The sequence below is a fragment of the Tachypleus tridentatus genome, chromosome 2 (genome assembly GCF_004210375.1).
Source record: "Tachypleus tridentatus isolate NWPU-2018 chromosome 2, ASM421037v1, whole genome shotgun sequence".
Lineage (NCBI taxonomy): Eukaryota > Metazoa > Arthropoda > Merostomata > Xiphosura > Limulidae > Tachypleus > Tachypleus tridentatus.
The window spans coordinates 27,799,132-27,823,349 of NC_134826.1; the positions used below are offsets into that span (position 1 = coordinate 27,799,132).

The following is a 24,218-nucleotide window of genomic DNA, read 5'->3' on the forward strand; positions in this document are numbered from 1 at the left end:
TAATAGCCTTAACACCTTTACTAGAAACAGGAATAATATTATCACAAAATATCAGTTTTCTAAGTCTTACACGTTATATACACTAAATCGTCTACTTGGTCTCTATTGACTTACCAGAAATGGGAGAAAGAAGACTGCAAATACGATTTTTGATAATCCTTTAAAACCCCAAAGAAACAGTGAGTGGTTCTGATGCTTAATCTACTTTTAAATTAACATCTGTACGATTCACATAATTTTCTATATTTTAAACAGAATGGTCTATGATCTGGATAAAAAAATACATGATAACAAAACCAACAGAAATATCACGCCATCTGCACATTTTATGACTTTTCAATCCTTTATCTTTCTTTGAGACACGATAGTTATTTTTAATGTTTCATTATTTTTATGCATTGAACCAAAAAAAGTTTTTTTTTTCTATAGTCATTTATTGCAGAATTTTCACTTATATTTTTGACATTTCTCTAATGTTTATTTGATTTTAATTTTTTTCTAATTTGACCGATATATGTATATATATAAATATACATACATACAACCGCATTCACTATTAATTTTATAAATACTTGTTTTCTCTACAATATTAATTACTGCTTTAGCTCAAATTCAGAGTCCACCAGTAGCTACGCGGTATGTCTGCGGACTTGCAATGCAAAAAGGTGGGGTACCATACCCGTGGTTTATCTTTGTACTTATTTCAAAACAACAACCTATTTGATTAATCTTCTCTGTAAATCAAAAGAAGATCTTGTTTGCTAAATTTTCAAAACTGGGACACGGTAAATCTGCGACATATGGCAGGTAGGAATAACATTTACGTTTTATATATTTTATCAAAAAACAATTTAGCTTACCTTTTTATCATTGTTTGTAATTTTATTAATGTTTCTGATTGTCTGTCAATAATATTATATGAAAAATCTATGTCTAATGCTGCATATTCAATTATAACATTAATTTTATCAGTATTCTTGCATACAACATTACTTTGAAGACCTAGAAATATACAAATAAAAAGTTAAGTGTGTTTTTTTTTTATTTGTAAGACATGATTCTTGGTCTGGTGACATAATAACATAAGAAATTTTATGGAAATCAGTGGTTTATAAATTTTGTTTTTCTCAAATACGCCAAGAAATACGGTGAATTATTATTTTCTTCAATTTAATAAGTAATTTTAGTATTGGCTTCTAAGCCGTTCATGTAATTAGCAAAATCTGTCAAGTTTTCTTTATTACGCCGCTAAATAACGAATGAGTCATCGACATACCTAATCCATATTTCAGATTTAAGTTTAACAATCACCAAAGTACCAGTTTTAAACGTATCCAAGAAAACATCACACAAACAAGAGAGACAGTGGAGAACCCATGATTAGGTCTTCTACGTCTTTATAGATCCTATTATTAAATTATAAACAATGCATTTTCCACGGAGTTCTTATTTTGGCCCGGCATGGCCAAGCGTGTTAAGGCGTGCGAGTCGTAATCTGAGGGTCGCGGGTTTGCATCCCGGTCGCGCCAAACATGCTCGCCCTTTCAGCCGCGGGGGCGGCGTTATATGGGATGATCAATCCCACTATTTGTTGGTAAAAGAGTAGCCCAAGAGTGGGCGGTGGGTGGTGATGACTAGCTGTCTTCCCTCTAGTTTTACACTGGAAAATTAGGGACGGCTAGCACAGATAGCCCTCGAGTAGCTTTGTGCGAAATTCAAAAACAAACAAACCTTTGATAAGACATAAAATCTTTGCCTACTTAAAATCAAATTTTATAATATGAACTATAAATAGATCGAAGGTCTAGCCAAGGATTTTACATTGTCTCCCTTGTTGTGCGATTTCCTTTCGATAGTCATATTTGTATGAAATATAATACAAGGCAATATAGACTTCGACTGATCCAGAACGCTACTTCATTTTCTACCAACTATAATACTGAAAAATACAGACATTTTCTAAGCTTTAACGGTTGCTTAAAATTGTATAAGCAATAATACTTGACAGCATAGGCATCCTTAAAACTTTAACACTGATCAATCTCGCATGAGCACTATAATACCACAAATATTGATTTCATGTAAGCACTGACGATAGTCAAACTTGTATGACTGATAATGATTTATTCTGATCTATTTGTATTGGTATACTTCTAAAAAGTAGAAACTTCCTATAAAACATAAACCTTTTATGAAATATAATAATAAATAGCATAGACTTCCTCTAAATTCTAACTCAAGTCAAATTTATACGAACAGAAATTTTAAGCAGCAGAGACTTTTCTTAAAACTGACGGTTATCAATCTTGTATGAACAGTAATACTAGAAAGTACAAACTTCCTAACTTAAGCTCTATCCCTAATGGGCCGCACAGTAGCACAACGGAATGTCTGCAGACTCACACCGCTAAAAACCGGTTTTCGATACTCATGGTGGGCAGAGCATAAATAGCCCATTGCGAAGCTTTGTCCTTAATTCCAAATAAACAAAACTATATCTAGTGAACATGATGAAGGTTTAAGCAGCATTCTACGAGATCGAACAAGATTACTTCATTAATTCTGAGTTGATTAAGAACAAACTGGGAAGTTCAAAAAACGGTAAGTCTCCTGGACTAGATAATATATTTTTTCAAGGGTTTTGAAAGAGGTTAAATTAGTGATTCTCAACCTGTGTGCCGCGAGAGATTGGCAGGTGTGCCGTGGTGTTTTTGAAACACATTCAACTTTCTCGACTGCAACGATTCGACTGTTAGTTTAATTGTTGTGCAACAAGCGCTTCGTTCGTCATAAATGATGCATCAAACAATCAAACTACTTTCTGAAACGCGTTCTCATTCTGCGGTAAGCTACAGCTACTACACTGTAGATAGGAATTTTATATCAACTTCGTGCTTATCGTGTATGAATTAGCTTTATCATTTAGTCGTGGAAAAATATCTGAGTAAGTCTGGTGCTTCAAAGGAGAATGTGTTGAACCAAAAGCAAGGAATCAAACGAAAGTACAAAAACGAATATATCGAATACAGTTTTATCGCTTTGGAATAGGAACATTTTCAATTACCACTCTGTCTACTCTGCAATGCAGCTTTGTCAAACGAGGCGCTTGTTCCTAGCAAACTGAAGAGACACTTGGAAACAAAACATTCAGCTGTGAAGGATAAACCAAAAGAATACTTTTAGAATCTCGCGGCTCAACAACATAAACATTCAAGGAAGCTTGTGAACTACATGAAGCTGCCCAAAAAAGGATTGATTGCAAGTTATAAAATTGCTCAGTTGTTGGCAAATCGCAAAAAAGCGCATACGGAGGCCGAATCAGTCATTGTGCCAGCGTTAGCAATCATCGTTGAAACTATGCTTGGAACGGATGCCGCCAAAAATGTTAAGCAAGTTGCACTGTCCAATGACACAATTTCGCGCAGAATTGTAGACTTGTCGTCGGATTTGAAGGATCAAGTTTGCGAACACTTCGAAGCGCCTGAAGATGAACTGTCTCTGTTGTGGTCTCTTCAAGTTGATGAATCTACTGACGTTAGTAGAAAAGCTCAAGTTCTGGTTTTTGTTCGATTCATAAAAGATGGAAAAATCGTAAACGAATACTTCTTTTGCAAAGATTTAAAAAAATACAGCGAAATGCCAAGACATTTTCGAGTTGGTAAAAGAAAAAAACTTTGCTCTTCAAATTACATTGGAATACCTGTGTCAGCGTTTGCGCCGATGTCTGTCCTTCAATGCAAGAAAAAAAGAAGGGATTCGTTACTCTGGTACACCAACAAAATCCGAACATTAGGATTGTTCACTGCATAATTCACAGAGAGGCACTCGCCTCCAAATCTTTGCCGAAATATTTGCAGTCTGTTATGAATCACGTTATTCAAGTGGTGAATTTCATCAAGTCTCGACCACTTCAATCTCGACTTTTCTCTCTTCTCTGTGAGGCAATGGATTCAGACTACAAAAAGCTACTGTATCACACTGAAGTTCGATGACTTTCAAAAGGAAAGGTGTTAAAGCGTCTTGTCCAACTACAAACTGAAGTAATTTCTTTCTTGGAGGTTGAGGAAGCAGGTTTTGAATTTTCATTTTATGATGAAATCTAGTGGCTGAAGATTCAATTTCTCTCCGACTTGTTTAACAAATTAAATTATCTGGACTTAAGTCTCCAAGGACCATCTGAAAACATTACTACTGCAACGTCCAAACTGAAGGCCTTCGATGAAAAGATGACGCTGTGGAAGAATAAGGGCCCGGCATGGCCTAGCGCGTAAGGCGTGCGACTCGTAATCCGAGGGTCGCGGGTTCGCGCCCGCGTCGCGCTAAACATGCTCGCCCTCCCAGCCGTGAGGGTGTATAATGTGACGGTCAATCCCACTATTCGTTGGTAAAAGAGTAGCCCAAGAGTTGGCGGTGGGTGGTGATGACTAGCTGCCTTCCCTCTAGTCTTACACTGCTAAATTAGGGACGGCTAGCACAGATAGCTCTCGAGTAGCTTTGTGCGAAATTTCCAAACAAACAAACAAAGTGGAAGAATAAGACCTCGAAACCAGTTCTTGATTGTTTTCCTTCCATTAACGAATGTCCGTCAAAGAAGAAAATAGTCCCTCAAATTTGAACACATTAAGCGACCTACAGTCCGCACTAAAACATTATTTCCCGTCACTTGCTGTCGACGAATATAACTGGGTGACCTATCCATTCGGAATCAACGAGACAACAAATCTTACAACTTAGGAGGAAGAACAGCTCATTGATTTACGAAACGACAAATTTTATCAGTCATTGTTTCCCGAAAAGAGCTTGGATAAGTTTTGGATCCCCATTAAAAATTCATATCCTGCAATCATTTCAGAAGCAGTTGAAGTTCTGCTTTCATTTGCATCTTCGTGGTTTTGCGAAATTGGATTTTCAGCATTGACTGAAATTAAAGCCAGAAAGAGAAAGAGGCTTCTTACAGTCGATAATGAAATGCGAGCTTGTTTGTCTACGTTAGAGCCTCGCTTCAATTTGATTTGCTCTCGGAAGCAGGCACAAGCGTCACGTTGAAAACATATGAAAAAATAAAAAGTTTTGATTTTTCTGCTATACCACAAAATTGTTAACAAGCCTTAGAACGAAAATCACGGCCAAAGCAAGCGATAATTATATCATTGTGCATCACGTTTAGACACACATAACACAGAAGAGTTGTGTGTACTTAAGAGCAAAATAGAACAACTTGTCCTAACATAAAATCAACGTTACAGTAACAATGAAAGCGATAAAAATAATTTATCTAATTTGTATATTGTAGTTTTTACGATAATACTCTTGCATAATCTTTAGAAGAACTAAATGAGAGGAATGGTGTTACTAAGGTACTATAGACAGACAAAGGTCAGCATACAGATTTCAATATAGCTCGACTTGTGTTTATTTTCAAGCATCCTTATTTAAGGATGGGCAAAATGCTAGGTTGAAATTTATGTGTAAGAGTGAGGAGGTTAGTTGGTTGGATATGTAGGATCAGTTCGCTGGGAGACGGAAATCTGTTTGGAATGGGTGGTTTACACTTAAATAGAAAAGGGTCCAGCGTGTTTGCAGGGGCAGTCAACTCAGTTGTAAGGTAAGTTTTAAACTTGAACTAGATAGAAGAAAGGGCAAAGATAAACTAAATGAAACAAAACTGAGATATAGATGAAAGTTTCGCATAAGAAATCAGTGTAAAAGTATTTATAAGAACAGGCTTAATTGTTACCATTATAATGCTAGAAGTATAATAAATAAAATACATGACTTTAAGGCATTGGCAAGGATAAAATATTTTGATATAATGGAAAGAAGCGAAATATGGTTAAATTTTGACGACAGAAGTACATGGTCATGGGTTATTTAATAGGGACGGAGTAGTAAATAGTGAGGGAGGAGAGGCTGTATATGTAAAGTGTGGTTACAACTTGTTGAAGTTGATAATATTAAAGATAACAGCAAGGAGACTGAATCTATTTCGGTTTCTGTTAGAGGATATCAAAGAAAAACGTTCTTGGTAGGAATTTGTTACAGATGACCAGATGAAACATGAAATTGGAGAAAAATTTTAAAGTGAGATTACGATTTCAGCTGTTAACAAAATCATAATTAGAGATATTTTTAATTTCAAACATATTGATTAAGATACGCTAGAGGCAAACCACGAGGGAAAAACGTTTCTGGAAACGGTTCAAGGTGAATTTCTTTACTAATTATCCAAGGAACCTACTGGTAATAATGTTATTTTACATTGATAACTTCTAATATAGAAATTTAAAGAATGGAAATTTGAAAACACCTAGACACAAGTGATTATTGCTGTGTCGAGTTTGATGTTTTGCAATGTATGGAAATCAGGAATAATGATATTTTGAGCCAGAATGTAAAAAAAAAATTGACTTTTGAAGGGATACAACAAGAATTATATGTGGTGAACTGGAAAGCTGAGTTATTTGGAGACATTGAATAAGTGTGGAGAATTTTTAAACAAAAATATTTTAATATTCAAAACAAACAAAAAGAAAAAAAAGTCAAGAACCAGGTTGGCTCCCTAAGTATAGGAGATACAATTAAATTAAAGCATCATAAATTTAAGAAATTTACATTGACTAGTATTATAAAAGATTTAGAATATTATAGAAGATCAATAAAATTGGTTGAACACAAAATTAGAACATCCAAACGGATGTATTAAAAACATTTGGTTGAAAACTTAAAAATTAACAAATTTTTATAAAGTATATTAGAGTTAAACAAAATATTAGAATGGATATAGAACTCTTAAAGGATGACAAAGGAAAGCTTGTACGTAATGATTATAAAATGGCTAGGTTATTAAATTCGGCCGTTTTTTCAGTTTTTACTAACGAAGACTTCAGAATATTCTTCATCTTGAGCAACTAATAGATGAAAAAAAAGGTTGAACAAGACTACTCCATAAATTCTGAGTTTGTTCAAGTAAAATTGAGAAGTTCAAAGAATGGTAGGGATTCTGGGGCAGATAATATTTTTCCTTGGAGAAAAGTAGATCAAGTACTAGATGTTTGAGCCTCTTGCGACATTTTTTGTAAGTCCTTGAATAATGGGCAAGTCCCAACAGATTAGAAATTAGTTAACGTCACTCCTATCTTCAAGGGAGAAAATTGAAGTTGTCCCAGTAATTATAGGTCTGTAAGTCTTATATAAGTTGTGAAAAAGTTTCAGGAAGTCTAGCAAAAGATACTTTGCAAAGCCATTTAACAAAGTTTAGAATTTTATTGAATTGTCAAGATGGTTTCAGTAAGGGAAAACCTTGTCTTGAAAATGTTAATGCATATGTAGATGAGGATAAGGGTGTAGATTTGGTGTGTCTGGCTTTTCAGAAAGCATTTGACAAATTGCCAGGTAAAAGGCTTGTAAAGAAACTTATCTTTATAGATGTGGGAATGGAATAATGGCTTGATGGAAGAAAACAAAGGGTCGTCACAAATGGAGTTCAATCATATTGGATTGATGTTGTAAATGGTGTACCACGAAGCTCAGACTTGGGGCCATTACTCTTTTCAGTTTACATTAAAGACACATATAACAGAATGATGAATAAATTACTTAAATTTACTGATAATACCTAAGTATTGGGTGTTGCTGGCTGTGAAAAGGATGCTGTTGCTTTATAAAAAAAATTAGATCATTTAGTGAGTTGTTCAAAGGAATAAACAGAAAGATTTTAATTATGATAAATGCACGATATTGCATGTGAGTTATCATAATTTGAATTGTAAGTATAATTTAGATAGAAATAACCTTAGAAATGTCAGGAAAGAAAAGAATCTTAGTGTAATGGTTGATCAGTCTCTTAAGCCATCCAAGCATTGAGTTGTTGATAGTGGAAAGGCAAATAAGTTATTAGGTTGTATCTACAGAAGATTATAAATATGTTATAATTTCATTGTAAAGGTCATTTGTTAGGCCAAATTAGAAGTACTGTGTTCAGTCTTGGTCTCCTTACCTTAAAAAAGGCATTGAATTGTTGGAAAGGGTTCAGAGAAGCATTAGTACCTAAACGGTACCTAAAATGAATGGGGTGTCATATAAGGAAAAATTAAGATCCTTAAATTTGTTTTATTTTGGAAAAAGAAGAGTTAGTGGGGATATGATTGAAGTGTTTAAGATTATAAAATGAAATGATAATGTTGATGCATCAACATTTTTCAAGCTTAACATGAGAATTGTAGGACTAGGAGATACAAATAAAATTTAAGCAAGGTAAAAGCCGTCTTCGGCCGAGACAATCTTATTTTGGAGTTAGTTAATTTAATTAAGTTTAAAAGAAACCATGATAGATACAGGAATGATGAGGACTGGCTATAATTTTTTATTTAATAGTTTTAATTTAAACTTAGTGGACAGGACAGCAGAGATGGACCAACAGTTTCCTTGTTGTCCCTAAATAATATCTTTGCATGGGAACTTTCTGGCTCATCAAAGTCAGTTGAGAAGCTATTTATATAAACGGCTGGTATGGGCTGAAAAATTATTTATAGAGGAGCGAACAACGTTTCGACTTTTACATATATATTTTTCTCTACAAGTGGGTTTCTCGTCATCACGAGTTAAGAAGCTATGTTCTGGGGACATCTTTGTGGAAACCCAACAACAAAAGACAGCAAACTCCTGACTTTGAAAACCCTTGGAGATACACCTACTGGGGCTACTCTTCATGCTATCTTAAATTTCTCCCAAGGAATGCTTGTTAAAAGGGATGTAAGGAACATCTCTGCATCAAAAAATATTTCGCTGGTTTCTCCAGCAAAGGTGTTTTTTCTGTGAAAGTATACCTTCATTTGTAAATAAGGAATTATGCAGATTGTCAGTGATCTTATATTGGCATTTACATTGCCACGTGTGCTTGCAACTTTCAAGGCAGAACGTTTAAACTTAAATGTAAAACTATATATTCCTAGCCATGTCTGGTGTTTCCATTGTCAGCGGTTCAAACATTTTAAAACATCTTGTTGTAGTTCTTGCCACAAGTATGTAAACCTAGAAGTTCCTGTCCCCAGTTCTGACTGCTGCACTCTGTTTCATTATTACAGTGGGAGTGCGTATAAGTCTTTCCATGCTTTCACGAGAGCATTTCTCTCACCATGTCAAGAGTTTTTTGCTCTCTCTGGATTCAAGAAGTAGCAAGTATACTTCTACTGTCTCTCTTCATACCATTGTATACAGTGACTGTTTGGGTCTATCTTCTTTTCGTATTATTTACTCACGCCTTCAGTCTGTGGAGTCTCCTTCTTCTGATGGAGATCCGCCAGATCGTCCTAGGGTAGATTCCACAGAAGTCGATCGACCTGTTTCTTCTGAAAAATGTTCTAGTTGCAAACGAAAGAATTTTCTGCCTAATTCTGCTCCTCCCAACTGTCAAGGTGGTGATGTTCTTCCTGTGGTGGCTGAGACAAAATTCTTGGGGCTTATCTTTGATTGTAGGCTTGCTTTCATTTCTTACATTAAAAAGTTTTATATTAAGTATACAAAGGCAATGGGTATTGCCTGCATACCTTCTTCCACCTCTTAGGGTGTGTATACAGGAAACGGTTGAAATGATACATAATTTATTAAAACATCTCGAATTAATGCATACTCTACAAAAAGAGTTTAAATTTACGAATAATTCAATAGAATGATTTGAAATGGTACATAAAGTATTAGAAAAGGTTGAATTTATACGATTTGCTAGAACAAATTTGGAGACATATGTTGGTAAATGATAAGATTCATTTTTTTATATCAACTAAAATACTATTTTTTTTAAATTGTCCCAAGAATGGTGTACCGCCAGTAAACGCGATAACTTTGAAAATACGCCACTATGTGTTGATACATGCTTTAATAGAAAAGTTTGAACTTACACATATATTTAATGTAGTAGACATACATCAGCATATACGTGCTTTATTAATACAGTTTGAATTTAATCATGATATATTAGTTCGATTTGATTTATATTTTACTAGATTAATTTAAACTGATACGTGATCTACGAGAAAATTTTGAATTAATTCACGACGTACACCAGCAATTCGAATATATTCACATCCTATTGCGATACGTGTTCTATTAGAATGATTTAAATTTATATATGATCTATTAGAACATTATGAATTCATAGATGTTATACTGGAACAGTTTTAATTAATATTATAATCACCTAGAACTGTTTTATTTGATTGATCCTATACTAGCACAGTTTGAATTGAGAAATAATCGGTAGATATTGACACAGATTTCACAAGAACAGTTTCACTTTATACATTATTTACAAGAACAGTTAGAACTGGTACATGATCTACGAACTTATGATTTGAAACATGCGCGCCTAGACTACTTTGTATTGATACATGATTTACTTCAATGAATTGAATTGATACGAGATCCACTTTAACAGTTTGAATTTATTGGTTTCTTTGTTTTGAATTTCGCACAAAGCAACACAAGGGCTATCTTCGCTAGTCATCCCTAACTTAGCAGTGTAAGACAAGAAGGAAGGCAGCTAGTCATCACCACCAACCGCCAACTCTTGGGCTACTATTTTACCAACGAATAGTGGGATTAACCGTACCATTCTAACACTCTCACGGCTGAAATGGCGAACATGGTTGGTGTGACGGAGATTCGAACCCTCCACCCTCGGATTATGAGTCGAGTGTCTTAACCATCCAGCGATGCCGGGCCTTTAATTTATTACTAATTTATTACACAAACAGTTTAAATTAATATATATTTCACTACATTTGTTGGAATTGATGCATTTGAACTGATACATGATTTACTTTTATCAGTTTCATTCGATACATACTCCACCATAGTAAGTTGAACTGATACATGATTTACTGCTATAGTTTGAATTGTTACACGATCTGTTCGAACACTGAACATGATGTCGTAGAAGAACTTGAAGTGACCCATTAACAATTTGATTTTAGTCCTTCAAAATGGGGTTAAAGACTGTATGGGGGGAGTCACGAATTTTAATAATTTGCATCGCTATACGATAATGTGTTGTCTCTCAGCCTGTCGGTAGACACTAAAATAACGTCATGTAAAGGACGATTAATGTGCAAGTTGCGCTGTTGTGACAACAGTAAAATGTGTGCTTACCATGAATTACAAGAATAATTATGCAGTCTGTAGCCTACAACACAGCATGACATCTGAAGTTCAAAAGCAAAAAACAAATATATATATATATATATATTATTCTTAATTTCGGTATTATTTACTCAGGAATAAAACATCTGGAGAATTTTGCGGAAGTACATCTAGTACATCATGTAATAGAAAGGTTTGAATTGATACTTTATCTACTAGAAACAGCTTTCCTCTTGTACACTTTCAACTGATACATTAACAGCTAGAATAGTCTCACTTAGCATACGATGCACTAAAACAGTCTCTGTTCATACCGAAACTGATATGACATTTTGACTTGGACAGTTTGAATATAAACAAGATTTACTAAAACAGTTTGAAATTATATTTGATGTACCAGAATATTTCGAGATCCTCCAGTAGAGCAAATTCCATCATACATGTTATTCTAAAACAGTTTGAATTGTACATGTTCTATTTGAGTGTTTGATGTCGATACGTGGTGTGTTATAATAGATTTGATAGATATGTTTCACTAGCATGGTTTGAATTTGTACGTGCTGTAAGAACCCATCAACGATCTGTTAGAAGAGTCTGATTTGATACATTGTCAAGTTGAACACTTCATTGATATATGATATGCTATAACAGTTTGAGCTGAAACATGAGTTAGTGTTAATTTATAGATTGGTGTTTCTCCTGTAACAGTTGGCACTAATATGTGATCTACATTAGTTGTCTATGTTAACAGGCACTTTACAAGAAACTCTTATATCTGATATTCCAGAGCGGTTGAAATTGTTACATATTTTTCTAGAATAGCTTGAATTTATACAAGAGGTGTTATAATAGTTTGAATTGATACATGTTGTATTGGAACAGTTTCAACTGTTTAACGTTCTACTAGAAGAGACTAAGTTGATACATTACCTTCTAGATTGGTATGAATTGCCACACGCTGTTAAAACAGTGGATTTATGCATGATAGTAAAGTACTTTAATACATTATTTACTTTAACCATTTGAATTGACACATACTGTAATAGGATAATATGAATTTATTAAAATAATTTGTATAAGAAGGTTGTATTGTTGCATGTGTTTGTAAAAAAGCTTAACTTTATACGTGCTGAACATTTTGAATTAATCCACGTTCTAACAGAACAGTTTGAACTGATACACGATGTACTATAATAGTATAAATTGATGATACTTTTTCAAGAAAGTTTGTATTTATTATTGATTTGCAAAAACAGTTTCATTTGATACTTTTCTTTTAACAGTGTGAATTAATTTAGGACAATACCCTTCATTTAGAACTCTTGAATCAAGATCAAGCAAGGTAATGATGACCTGGCACTTGATACTACAGAATATTTGAAGTTTAGCTCGTTGTCTACCAGGAAAACCATGTTAAATGAGGTTTGACGTCGTGTTGGGTCAGTAGAAAGTAAAGTAACTTTCAGACAAAATTCATGGTTCACAAATGTGGGGAACATGAAAATATGTGTGTATAAACTAATAAACTACAATGTTTATCGAGGTTTTCAAATCATGGAAAAGCTACAGTGATCACTGCAACAGCTTTCACAACAATTCAGCTTTAGAAGTTTATTATATGAGTGATTTTGACCATAAACATAATGCAACGCCTTGGTTCTGTCTAGGTGACTACCAATTGAGTTAAAGACGTTTCAGAAACTACTACTTCAGTTGTGCAAGAATTACAAATGGAAAAATACTTTGATTCATGCCACCAAAATAATAGGATTGTTTTTGAATTTCGTGCAAAACTACTCGAGGGCTATCTGCGCTAGCCATCTCTAATTTAGCAGTGTAAGACTAGAGGGAAGGCAGCTAGTCATCACCACCCACCGCCAACTCTTGGGCTACTCTTTTACCAACGAATAGTGGGATTGACCGTCACATTATAATGCCCCCACGGCTGGGAGGGCGAGCATGTTTAGTGCGAGCGGGATTCGAACCCGCGACCCTCGCATTACTAGACGAACGCCTTAACACGCTTGGCCATGCCGGGCCATATAATAGGAGATATGTATGTTACAGCTATGGATGTTATTATAAATAGTGATGTACATATCTCTTCCCTGACAGTGGCAAGCCAGCTAATAGACTTATATGACCTATAAGAGTTAGTTAAACAACAATAAGATTTAGAAAAAAATCAAAGAGAGGAGATGAAGTAAGAGCAATAGAAAGAAGAAAAGGAGAGACTGGAAACAGAAATAATATCAGCACAAAGATTGCCAAGCTCTTCCAAATGAAAGTTGGAAGATCCATAAATGACAATGGGGTCAGGACCAGTCGACCCAAGCTGTCCAAATGTGATGAACAGAAAGATAACATGAATGCTTTTCAGGAGAAATGTAAAAAACGTCGGAACTATAACAAAGACGACTGGGCAGTTTCTCTCAGCCAGCTTTTCACAGGAATAGGAGGCAGCACTAAACAGTCTAGTAGCTGATGGCTGTATGATGGGCAGGATACATATGTCTTTGCTGACTGATAGGACAGTGAGAAAGTTTCCCAAAAAAAGAATAAATGTGGACACTCTGTACTATGTGACAGGCCTTGAGGCCATGAGTATGAAGACATCTAATTGTGACTTGGTGATTGGTGATATACTAGGCAGTAGAAATTTGGAGGAATCAGACTATGAGGAGACTAATGAGACATCTGCAATTACCACAAGAGCTCAAGAAAAGAAAAACAACCAAGAAATAAAGCCGCTGAAAGTTTCTAAGAGTGACGTCCCAAATGTAAGTATATAGAAACTGAAGGAAGTTCAGAAGAAATACCCTTCACTGCAGAAACTTTGGGAAAAAGCTAAGCATAAGACTTAGGGGAATGGAACTTACAGAATGGAGGACTAGAAGAGAGTGCTGTATTAGATTTACCAAGGCAAGAGCTTGAATAGGTCATACTACCAACAGAATAATGCAATCAAGTGATAAAGTTGGTTCACGAGTCGATTGTAGGAGGACACTTGGGAACAAAGATGATAGCAGACATAATCACCAGAAACTTTCATCGAGCAGATATCAGCGGAGATATGAACAGATTCTGCAGGTCATCTGAAATCTGCCAATGGACAGTACCAAGAAGGAAGGTAGGCAAAGTGCCACTGGATTTCATGCACCTCATAGACAAGTCTTTGAGCAGAGCAGCTGTGGATTCGATTGGACCACTAGCATCTGTATGTCACAAGAGAAATTAATGTGTGGCATAGTTGACATCTATAAATGTCGACTATATCACACATTATTTAGAAACCATATCACTTCTAAATATAGAAACAGAGAGTAGCAGAAGACCTGATTTCCTCGAAGTTGAGAGCGAAAAAGAGTTTAGAACAAATGTAAGAATTGTGCAGATTCATCAGCACTAGGCAACCTTTACAAACACATACAACTTCAGATTTAATGGACTTTGTGAGAGGGACAGTTGTGTCTTAAAGAGTATGTTGAAGAAGATGTGCAAATAGAGATCACGTGAATGGTTAGGTACGTGTAAGTAATATTATTTGCCTACTGAGAAGGCTAGGAAGCAAGTACGAGATTTTCATTATTTAAGCCACTGAATGAAAAAATAGTACGAAGTCTGATGAAGATATTGAAAGAACTTTGGAGAAAAAAAAGAAGAATCACAAGTGAGGAACACGTACCAATATTTATATTTCAGAAACTATCTGGAAGAGCTATTTCAATTCACTCAAGAAAGTCTGTATGTAGTTCAAGACACTCAGGAGTACTTCTATAAAAAGAAGGCCAACAATCAACATTTCAAGTACAGGAAGTAGACAACAGAATATACTATAAGGTGAAAGTTAATGGGAGAACCAAGATCTATCATACCAATCTATTCAAGGGGTAAGAAGGCTTAACAGAAGCAGCTATTGAAGAACAGGTCTGTTATAGATGCAGGACTGAGACATCGCTAGATATTTGGATGCCTCGTATAAGTACTTGTGATAATAAACAGAAAATAGTGAAGTATAAAAAAGTACGTTTAAGGCAATGATGTTTATAGAATAAGAACAGCAAGGAGACATGCAAGGAAACTTGTTGCCATGTAATTAATTTATAGCTAGTTTATGAAAAACTGATGCTATTAAGGACAACAAAGGAGTTATTTTAGATAGAGATTCAGAGAAAGCCGCTGAAAACATCCGATTTTTGTTTAGATTGGAACAGAAAGACACTATCAAGGTTAAAAGAGGTTATTCAAGCTATAAACTAAAGATGAGAAACTGTCCTGTCCGATGTTTGTTAGAGTTGAAGTGAATTGACGCTGTCGAGGTTAAGCATACTTGGATATTGAAACCAAGAAGAAACTTGGATAGTGGACCGACGCTACAGTATGGGCTACAGTTTTCAAGAGAATGCTTAACTTACAAACGTAGAAGTTCATAAACAAGAAAGAAACCTTGACCATTTGGTGACGTGTCAGTATGAACTATTAGTAACTAACGAGTTTAAGAAATCACAAACAGGAAGTCAGATGACATCACGGTACTATGAATAGGCCGACAATTTCCTTTCTCAGCTAGTATAAATGGTCTTAGAAGAGACGCCAAAATGTTAAGAAATCCAGCAAGCAATCCGAACTGATCTGATCATTCACATCTCAGCTTATCTCATAGAAGAAGGAGAGATGTTTTTACCATTAGTAAAAATCAGGCCATTTCACGTCAAAGACCTTTGCAAGTAATTTTAATGTTATTCTTTCTTAAATATCAATCATCATGTTAATAGAGTTAAAATGATTGCCTCCGATAAACATTAATAAAGATACCTGTATATGCGTGTGTGTAAATATTAAGTGTTTGATGACTTAAATAAAGTATTATTGGAAGTCCTAGTCTCAAATCTTTTGAGCCACTTTAACTATAAACCCTCAAGTTAGTACCTGTGTGCTCCATTTGCCCACTACATCCTCACTTCAAATAAATATTTCATGTAACAGCACGTAATATTACTCTAACTCCAACTACCACGCTGAGAGAATTCACTTGGTGTGCCTGCAAGTCAATCCACGACCACGTTACAGTACCGAAAAATGGTGACTTTGTCACAGAAGATGAAACTTATTAGACCTAAAGCCACAAAGTGGAAATGAAACAAAGAAATATGTCGAAATCAGTGAAGAACTGAGTAGCAAGCAGAACAAATAGTTACAAGGTGTCTTTACAGATAGATCTTGTTCAAAACAAAACCAGACCACGACCAGGAATCCTATCAAGGTAAAGCTCTACAAGATGCCCTATGTAGTGAGAGACCTGATCAAGCAGGAACTTGATGTAATGTTAAAAGCCAGAATTATTAAGCATTCGAATTCAGCCTACTGTTCATCAATGGTAATTATGAAGAAAGGGAACAATTCAAACAACTTTTGAATAGATTTCTAGAAGCTGAACCTTTTGATGAAGTTTGACTCTCAATCTATGGGCAACCAAGAAATTTCATGGCAAATCAAGACGGGACCAAGTTCTTTACTAGGATGGACCTCATTAAAGATTATTGGCAAATTCCAAATGGAGGCAGGTTCTAAAGAAAAGGCACTCTTTCTGACTCCAGATGGATACTATCAAATCAAAAGGATATCTTCATTCAGAGGTGCAAAATCGGCAGTGTATGGATCATTAGATGTGCATTGTACCCGAAGAACAACCAGTTCTACGTTGTTCAAAAGGACTGCAAATGTTATTGCAGACTGTATATGCACATACTTTGTGCTTGAACTGATAACTGGGGGAAAAAAAAACATTAGATGTATTTGATAGGGCATGAGGGAACTAGATCCTTATTCCTTTTCTGTGCAGTATTTACAATGTTAAGTCTTGTAATTTTAGTGGCCATCCCATCAACTTACCAGTTAACTTCAGAGCTCTTTGTATCTATTTCAAGGTACCATAGTCAGTTACAGTTGTAAATTCTTTTGCATCTATGTACAACATCCTTCTAATAGATAACTGCTTCTAATCCAATATTTGAAGCATTAGTCCTGAGGTGCACGTTAAAAAATAATACTCTATTTTGAACAGTTCTTCATCAATAGATACAGAGCTTTGATAATTACTTTTATGTATTCCACCTCCAGATGAATAAAAAAGTACTAAAAAGTTAAAGCAACATTTTTAACTTGTTAAAAATAAATGAAACTTAACTGTACAAAAAATATTTGAAAATAAATATTTTATGTAACTGTACAAAAAATCTATTTGAAAATGTTTATATTTTTCTAAACATTTGTTAAAGTTAAGGTCGTGTAAAAAAAAAAAAAAGAGTGAAACCTGATGTTATTAATTCACCTTGAATTATAGTTCCTTTGTAATTATAAAATGAATATTTGTATGCATTTAGTAGAAAGTTTTATCTCTATATATTTTTCCAAAATTAAAAAAGTATTTCAATGGATGCAGTAATAGCTTTTATATAATGGACATAGGTATTTGAAGGAGAAAGTTACTTTTCAATTTAAATCATAAGTTACATAGGAAAGAAGTGATGGAGTCACACCTGACTTTCTGAAAATTATGAAAGAAAGTGAAATTATATTTAAACCCAAATTTCTATAGTCAGAAGTTAGGTCTGCTCTGCTCTTTTATAAAATAAAGAGTATTCACAAAGATGTCACTTTTCTTATTCATCAAAAAATAATTGTTGATGTTAACAACTGGTTGGCCATGATGATTGTAAACACTAGTACTAATGCTTCTTCTAGCAGATAGCCAATCATCTACAGTTGGATACCAAAGCTTTAACAGGTCCAGTTGAAATGTCTATCAGAATGATTAAGGCCTTGATCATACAAAGCAAAATTCAGAACTGAAAAAGCTCACTCTGATCTTTAAACATCTGACAGTTCAGCTAGTGACAAAAGTCTGTTAGTAACCAATAAACCCTGTTTAAAAAAAAAAAAAACAAGATCATGAGATGACACTATATTCCTCACATGCCAAATTTAATAAACTTGCATGTAACTATGACTGAGAAATGTTTCATCAACACCAATTGTACAAACAAACAATGAGGTATGATACAACAGAGATATTACTTTCATTACCTAGAGGGGAAAAAATAACTATATCAACTTGCCTTTAATGTTATTAAGAAGACAAAAAAATATTTGGACTATTTCAAAAGTAAAATTTATTGCACATAAAAGTCCAAGGAGTAAAACTTGTACACAAAATCATGATGTGTAAAATGTAAAGGAGTTTCATATTTAACCTGTTCATATTCCTCAGTGAATAAATTAAATTAAAACTAAAAATATTTTTTAAAATTTAATCCCATAATAGCCACACATAGAATTAGCATCTCTGCCACCTAGTATTAAATTTAAAATTTTACTTAACAGTATAACCAATTATTTTATGCTTATTGGCATTGTTGCTTTTTTGCATTATTAAAAAAATACAGATTTCCCAATTTTACAAAAAGTACACTAATTTTTGGATAACTTTTCAACCTTGGGAAAGTAACTACTTTTATGTGGAACAATAAATTTAATCACAATATTGGAAATCATTCTTCACATTTCAGTGAAAATCTTTATATATGGTATAAAACAAGTACAAAGAAGTATTTTGTGGATCCAAAGGTTTGTAATTATTGTGCAAACTAAAGGTTTATACTATATTATCAAGACAAGAGTTGAGGCTTTACACTAAATCAGTAAAAAGAAATTTTAAGGTAGTTTAAGTCACATTACAATATTATGATGTCTGTTTTGCAACAAATGTTGTACTCATTTTGATTTTACCCCTGTAATTCTGAAATTTCATTTCAATGCCAAAGTAAAACTGCAAATTTTACTTACTTAAAAACAGAATGATAATTTTCTAGTGAATGGTGGACAAAAACAAATTTTTTTTCTCTGTTACTAGCAAAAAATGCAACTGTTACTGATGGTGTGGATTCTAAAAATCATGTTTAAAATTACGGATCTTCTCTAGTTATGCTAGATTTATTCATAATATTCTTACATCTTATGAAAATAACTTTTTCTTTAATAACTTTATTTATTCATTGAAAAGTGCATTTAATAATGTTTGAAAGCAATACATAATATCATTTTCAGTTAAAAAACGACTATTATAAGATATTGAAAATACATTCAAACTATGTTCAAAACTCATCACGGTATTTTTTTTGTTACAAAACATGCACTTGACTTGTTGTCCCCTTTGTGTATTTTTCTCAGTTTCATACTGTGATAACCAACAATAATCTCTCATAATTGTAAGATTCCATTGCCCTTGATATTGCTGTTCCATTATAAAAATAACTTGGTGGGAACTCTCATTATGCTCATCACCCAATGAAAATAGTCTATGTGGTACAGTAAGTACATCTTGACATCCTTAGACCACATTTTCCTGTAATTTTTTAGTGTATCATCACAGCACAGTTTTCATCTCTGTGATTTCCTGAAAAATTTTTGACAAACACATTGAATAATTTTCTGACAGGTTCTTTCAAATCGATTACTATCTCAAAATCATCATCCACCAGCCTCTCCTGAATCTGTAGCCCAACAAAAATGCCTCCATTCATTTCTGTTTTATTGATTATTGGAAACTGGTCAGACAGATACTTGAAACCAGTAATATTTATTTCCATTCTTCTATACAAAAGTTTTCATGAGTCCCAGTTTAATATGAAGTGAGAAAACATGTTTTGTGGATTTACTGAAGTTTGATACTTAAAATTTTTTTTCCTGGTAGGCAGTTCTCTCTTGTTGGCCATTCATTTTCTTAAACAATTTTTATCATCTCAGCTAACCCAGAAACAAACAATAACAAAAAAAAACATGTCTGATATACCCACTCTGCAGGCTTAACAGGAGTGCAGTAACTTTTAGCTCATCATACTCCACATGTAATCATATTTAATGGCCTCAAGTATAAACTGCATGCTTTGACACATTTCTTTCATGTTCACTGCATAAGTTATCGGAATCAATGACTTAGTGTCTCCATTGTGTAAAAGTACAGCTTTCAGACTAAGTTTAGAGAGTCAATAAAATGTTTCCATTCTTTAGGATGATGTTCAATACCTAATCTCCTATTAATACAACAACATTTGTAAAGAAACACAAAGTATCCTGCATACTGTGGTGAGAATCAAGACTTTAGTGGCAACATCAATAAATTCCAGAAGCTAATAAGTTCCACTACCATAAATGAGAACCAGGAAGTTCTCCATGCTGCTTTGACAGATCATTTCGCTGATCTTGAGTGATCAGATGAGATTCAACAGGAATAGAATTACTAATTAAAAAGTTGAAGATGGTTTATTGTGTTCTCTGCAGGATGAGTCTTCTTCTGCTTTCTGATTTGCTGGTGGATGTGGCACTAGAAGACTGAGATACTGGTTTCATTGTATGTTCATTATCTAGACATTTAATTCATTGTTTAGTTTTGCTTGAATATCCAGAAATGTTAAGTCATGCAAAAATAACATTTAGATGATCTTTGAATTCATGTCATATTACGGGAACAGCAAATGGCATACTTCTCTCTCCTTATTCACCACTGTGTCAAGCCAGATTTTGTTTTTTTGAAAGGGGGGCATATATAGGTGTTGGGTTTTTATAGCATAATCTAACAGACTAAAATAATGTGCTGTATGCTTAAATGCAAATACAAATACATAGTTTAATAAAAAACACTTAGTTTACAATGTTAACTTTACATCATAATGCATGCAATTTTCTGTGAAATTTAAAGGGTTGAGGTCAAATGTCCCTTCCTGATGGTAGTAAGCTACCTTTATTTTGTGTGTGATATTTTCCTTCATGAACCTGTAATATATTTTCCACAACTCTATCAAAAACTGTATGGAACACTTTTGCACATTTGAACTTAAACTTTCCAGCACTTCAAATGATTTTATAGAAAATATAAAAAAAAACCTTTTATTTACAGAACTAGAGTTTAAAAGATTTTAAAAACCAAGTTTTGGAGAATTTCATTACATCACAGATATGATGTGCAGAAGAAGGTCAGACTTTGTTTTCACTGTGTGAAAAGTGAGGTGACCAACTGAGTGAGTGAGAAGCAACTGACTGTTCAGCCAAAGAACTTTTAGAATGTTCCAGCAAACTGAACAGGTGAGCATGGGAATGAAGCAAAAGTGGTGTTATTTGTTACATTTGTATCACGAACAAATGGCATACAAGTATAAATATTTGGAATTTTACATCAGCATAATACAGTCAATATTTGAAGTTAGCAAAATTGTATGTCTTTTGCCCATTAAACTGTTCAAGAAAAGTTAATACCACAACATATATATGTATTAACTGAATCAACTGCATGGTATTTCACATGGTGCTGATAAAATATTAAGGTAGTACAATAACTCAAAATCTAAAAGGTGATGGATTAATTCGGACTATATGTTTGAAATCGGCACAATCAAATTACCCGGAATCACTTGAGTTTTCTAAAGCAGCAAGTGTTTTTTTGATGTTTCTGTTTTTTTCAGTCACTTTTTCACTGTGATTATTCATACAAGAAAATAAATCTGATATCATGTTTTAATTTCCATTAAAGTGAAAACTAACCTACAGTAAACTGGATTAGAAATTTACCAAAACTGATCAGTAATCAGACATGATATTTCTAAAATAAAAAAGTCTAAATATAAAAATATAAAAGCATTATGTTTGAAGAAGAGTGAACATAATTACAGAGAACTATTACAAGGGTAAGTATCAATAATAAGAATCTCTAGGATTTTTGTCACAGCTTTATTTTATTACAAACTTGTATCCTCCAGCAGTAGTTTACAGATTTTATTCACATTTTATTTTATGACAGTATTCATTAGAAAACATTACTTTTTTTTCTCTTTAGGTGCACTGTCTAGGCCTTTAATGTACTTCCTTGGAACTTTATATTCATCTGCAATATAAAAAAAAAATGTTTTATTCAGTGATAAATTTCATTAATTTAAAATTTTAATTGAGTTATAAAATTAGAGGTTATAACATATATATTTGTCTATTTATTTTTACAATTTCATAAGTAACCCAAACAAGTGAATAAATAAGATAGCTGTGATTTTCCAAGTTTTCCCTTTTATCCAATTTTGAAAAGTGCTTTTGCAGTATTAAATGATTGTTCCTCAGCTTCTTACAATATTAAATTTCATTTAATCATTCTTTGCAACTGTTTAAGCATTCCTAAACTTAAATACATCAATTAGTGAAATAATGTGAAAAAAACCCAGAAAAACATTATAGTTTCATGAGCACAAGTTGCCAGATTATTTTTACAAGTTTTCATTCTAGCATCAGTTTTGTCAAACCAAACTGCACAGAAGTTATGTTGCAATTTATTAACAGAAAGGTTGAGCCAACACAGAAATGGAAAGGCAGAAACTGAAACTTTCAAATTGAGAGCTGTGTTTCAAGGTTCATTTGCTAGCTAAGAATTTGAAGGTAGTTCTTAACCTTTGAAAATAAACAATTTGATTGTTCAGTAACACTAATAATTCTAATTTCAGAAACTGAGTACGATCAACTAGTAAATAGAAATAATGCTGTTCAATGATTTTGAAATTAAAATTATGTTTCAAATGCAAACATCAAACAAAATGTTTAGTTAATGGATACCTATTCATAGTATTAAGATTTACAATGTATTATTTGTTATTATATGCTTTGTGGAAATGAAATTTGTTATACTTGAAGGTTTGTGTTTATTTTTTAATTCAGCCTGTTTCTTTGTTATGTTTTGTGGTTTATTCATTATTAAGTTTACTTAATCAACAATGTTAAAACAAATATAACTACTGATAATCTGTTTGGAGAAGTGACTGATAAATAAAGATTAATTTTATTTGTTAGCAACTGTTCTGCTAACTGGTTTCAATAAGGTGTTACTACAGTGTTAGAAACAACGTCAATTACATGTACATTTTTTTACATAAATTACATAAACATATTTAGTGTACTATCTTATATATTTTTAAATGACATGTGAATGTTTCATTCCATATACGTATGGATTACCTTCATGATAATAGAACTTTCAATCAAATATAAACTAACAGATCTGGTGGTGGTCACTGGTAAATTTTCCAAAATAGGACTATCAGAGGTATGCAACATCAATCAGACATGTGTTGCAAATGTACCCTTTGTTACAGGTTCACCTAAAGTGTAATTTGTTTTGTTTTATTCTTCAACTTACTGGAAGTACTTTACAAAGAAAAAAGAAATCCCATAAACTGTATTGGCGTAAATAAACCTATAGACCTTTTATCACTTGTGCCACAAAAGCCAAAACTAGAAATTTACAGTATAATTCAATTGTTTCAATGCAAAGACTAATTAATTTAAGGATGGGGATAACTCCCCAACAAGATAGGTAATGCAAAAACAGAAGGTTGAGTTAAATTGATGCCAAGAAAACAAGTCTCATTCAGTTATGAGAAAAACATTTAACCAACTTATGTTCAATACCTTAGGGTACAAAATATAGTAGTAGTCTGGTACTTGACAGTAATCTCATCTACCTCAAGTAGGTCTGATAGACTTGGAAATATTTTGGGTAAAATTGCAATAAGTGATTAGAATGATTGAAAGTCAAAGCCTTCATTTCAGAAAAGCAAGAATAACACCTTCCTTTTCAAGGGAATGATAGTAATTAAACATGGTTCACACAGACTAACAGAAAAGAAAGCACATGACCAAAGTGTCATTTTCAAAGACCTAATTTACTGAATTTAATGGAAAATAAACACCACAAGAACTAAATAGCTCATATTTTATTATACTTTATACACAATGCAGTAACAGCTGCACAAACTATCTAGCAATAACAGAAACACCTGAACTATTGGAAAAACACTTACTCAATAAAAAGATGAGAATATAAAACAAGTCATTAAAATAACTTCTAAATGATTATATTACAGATATGATGTGAGGAAGAAGGTCAGACTTTGTTTTCATTGTGTGAGAAGTGAACAAAGCATTAAAAATACAGCACTTTCAATTTCATAGGTAAACTTCAACTATTCTTAATTTACTTTTAATTACTA

General features: G+C 33.4%; 2 protein-coding genes and 1 long non-coding RNA gene across 11 annotated transcripts in view; 1 reads left to right on the top strand and 2 right to left on the bottom strand.

Moving 5' to 3' along the window:
• Window positions 1-336, bottom strand: part of LOC143239861 (uncharacterized) — a 40,582-nt gene extending 40,246 nt beyond the window's left edge. For 4 of the 9 annotated variants that reach the window (XM_076481474.1, XM_076481456.1, XM_076481463.1 and 1 more), the window contains exon 1: window positions 115-334. The gene's annotated coding sequence lies outside the window, so the exon portion shown is untranslated. Of the gene's footprint in view, window positions 1-114 lie in introns of all 9 variants that reach the window. The other 5 variants (XM_076481483.1, XM_076481488.1, XM_076481511.1 and 2 more) reach the window with 2 other exon arrangements.
• Window positions 337-5,484: 5,148 nt separating this feature from the next.
• On the top strand, window positions 5,485-22,532 carry LOC143239906 (uncharacterized). Its single transcript, XR_013021437.1, has 3 exons — window positions 5,485-5,605; window positions 21,092-21,276; window positions 22,462-22,532. It is a non-coding gene; the product is annotated as an uncharacterized LOC143239906 (long non-coding RNA).
• eIF2D (eukaryotic translation initiation factor 2D) overlaps window positions 21,905-24,218 on the bottom strand; it is a 50,830-nt gene continuing 48,516 nt past the window's right edge. The window contains exon 7 of the mRNA XM_076481520.1: window positions 21,905-22,072. Within this exon, the coding sequence (XP_076337635.1) occupies window positions 22,005-22,072 (68 nt within the window). The 3' untranslated portion in view covers window positions 21,905-22,004. The remainder of the gene's footprint in view (window positions 22,073-24,218) is intronic.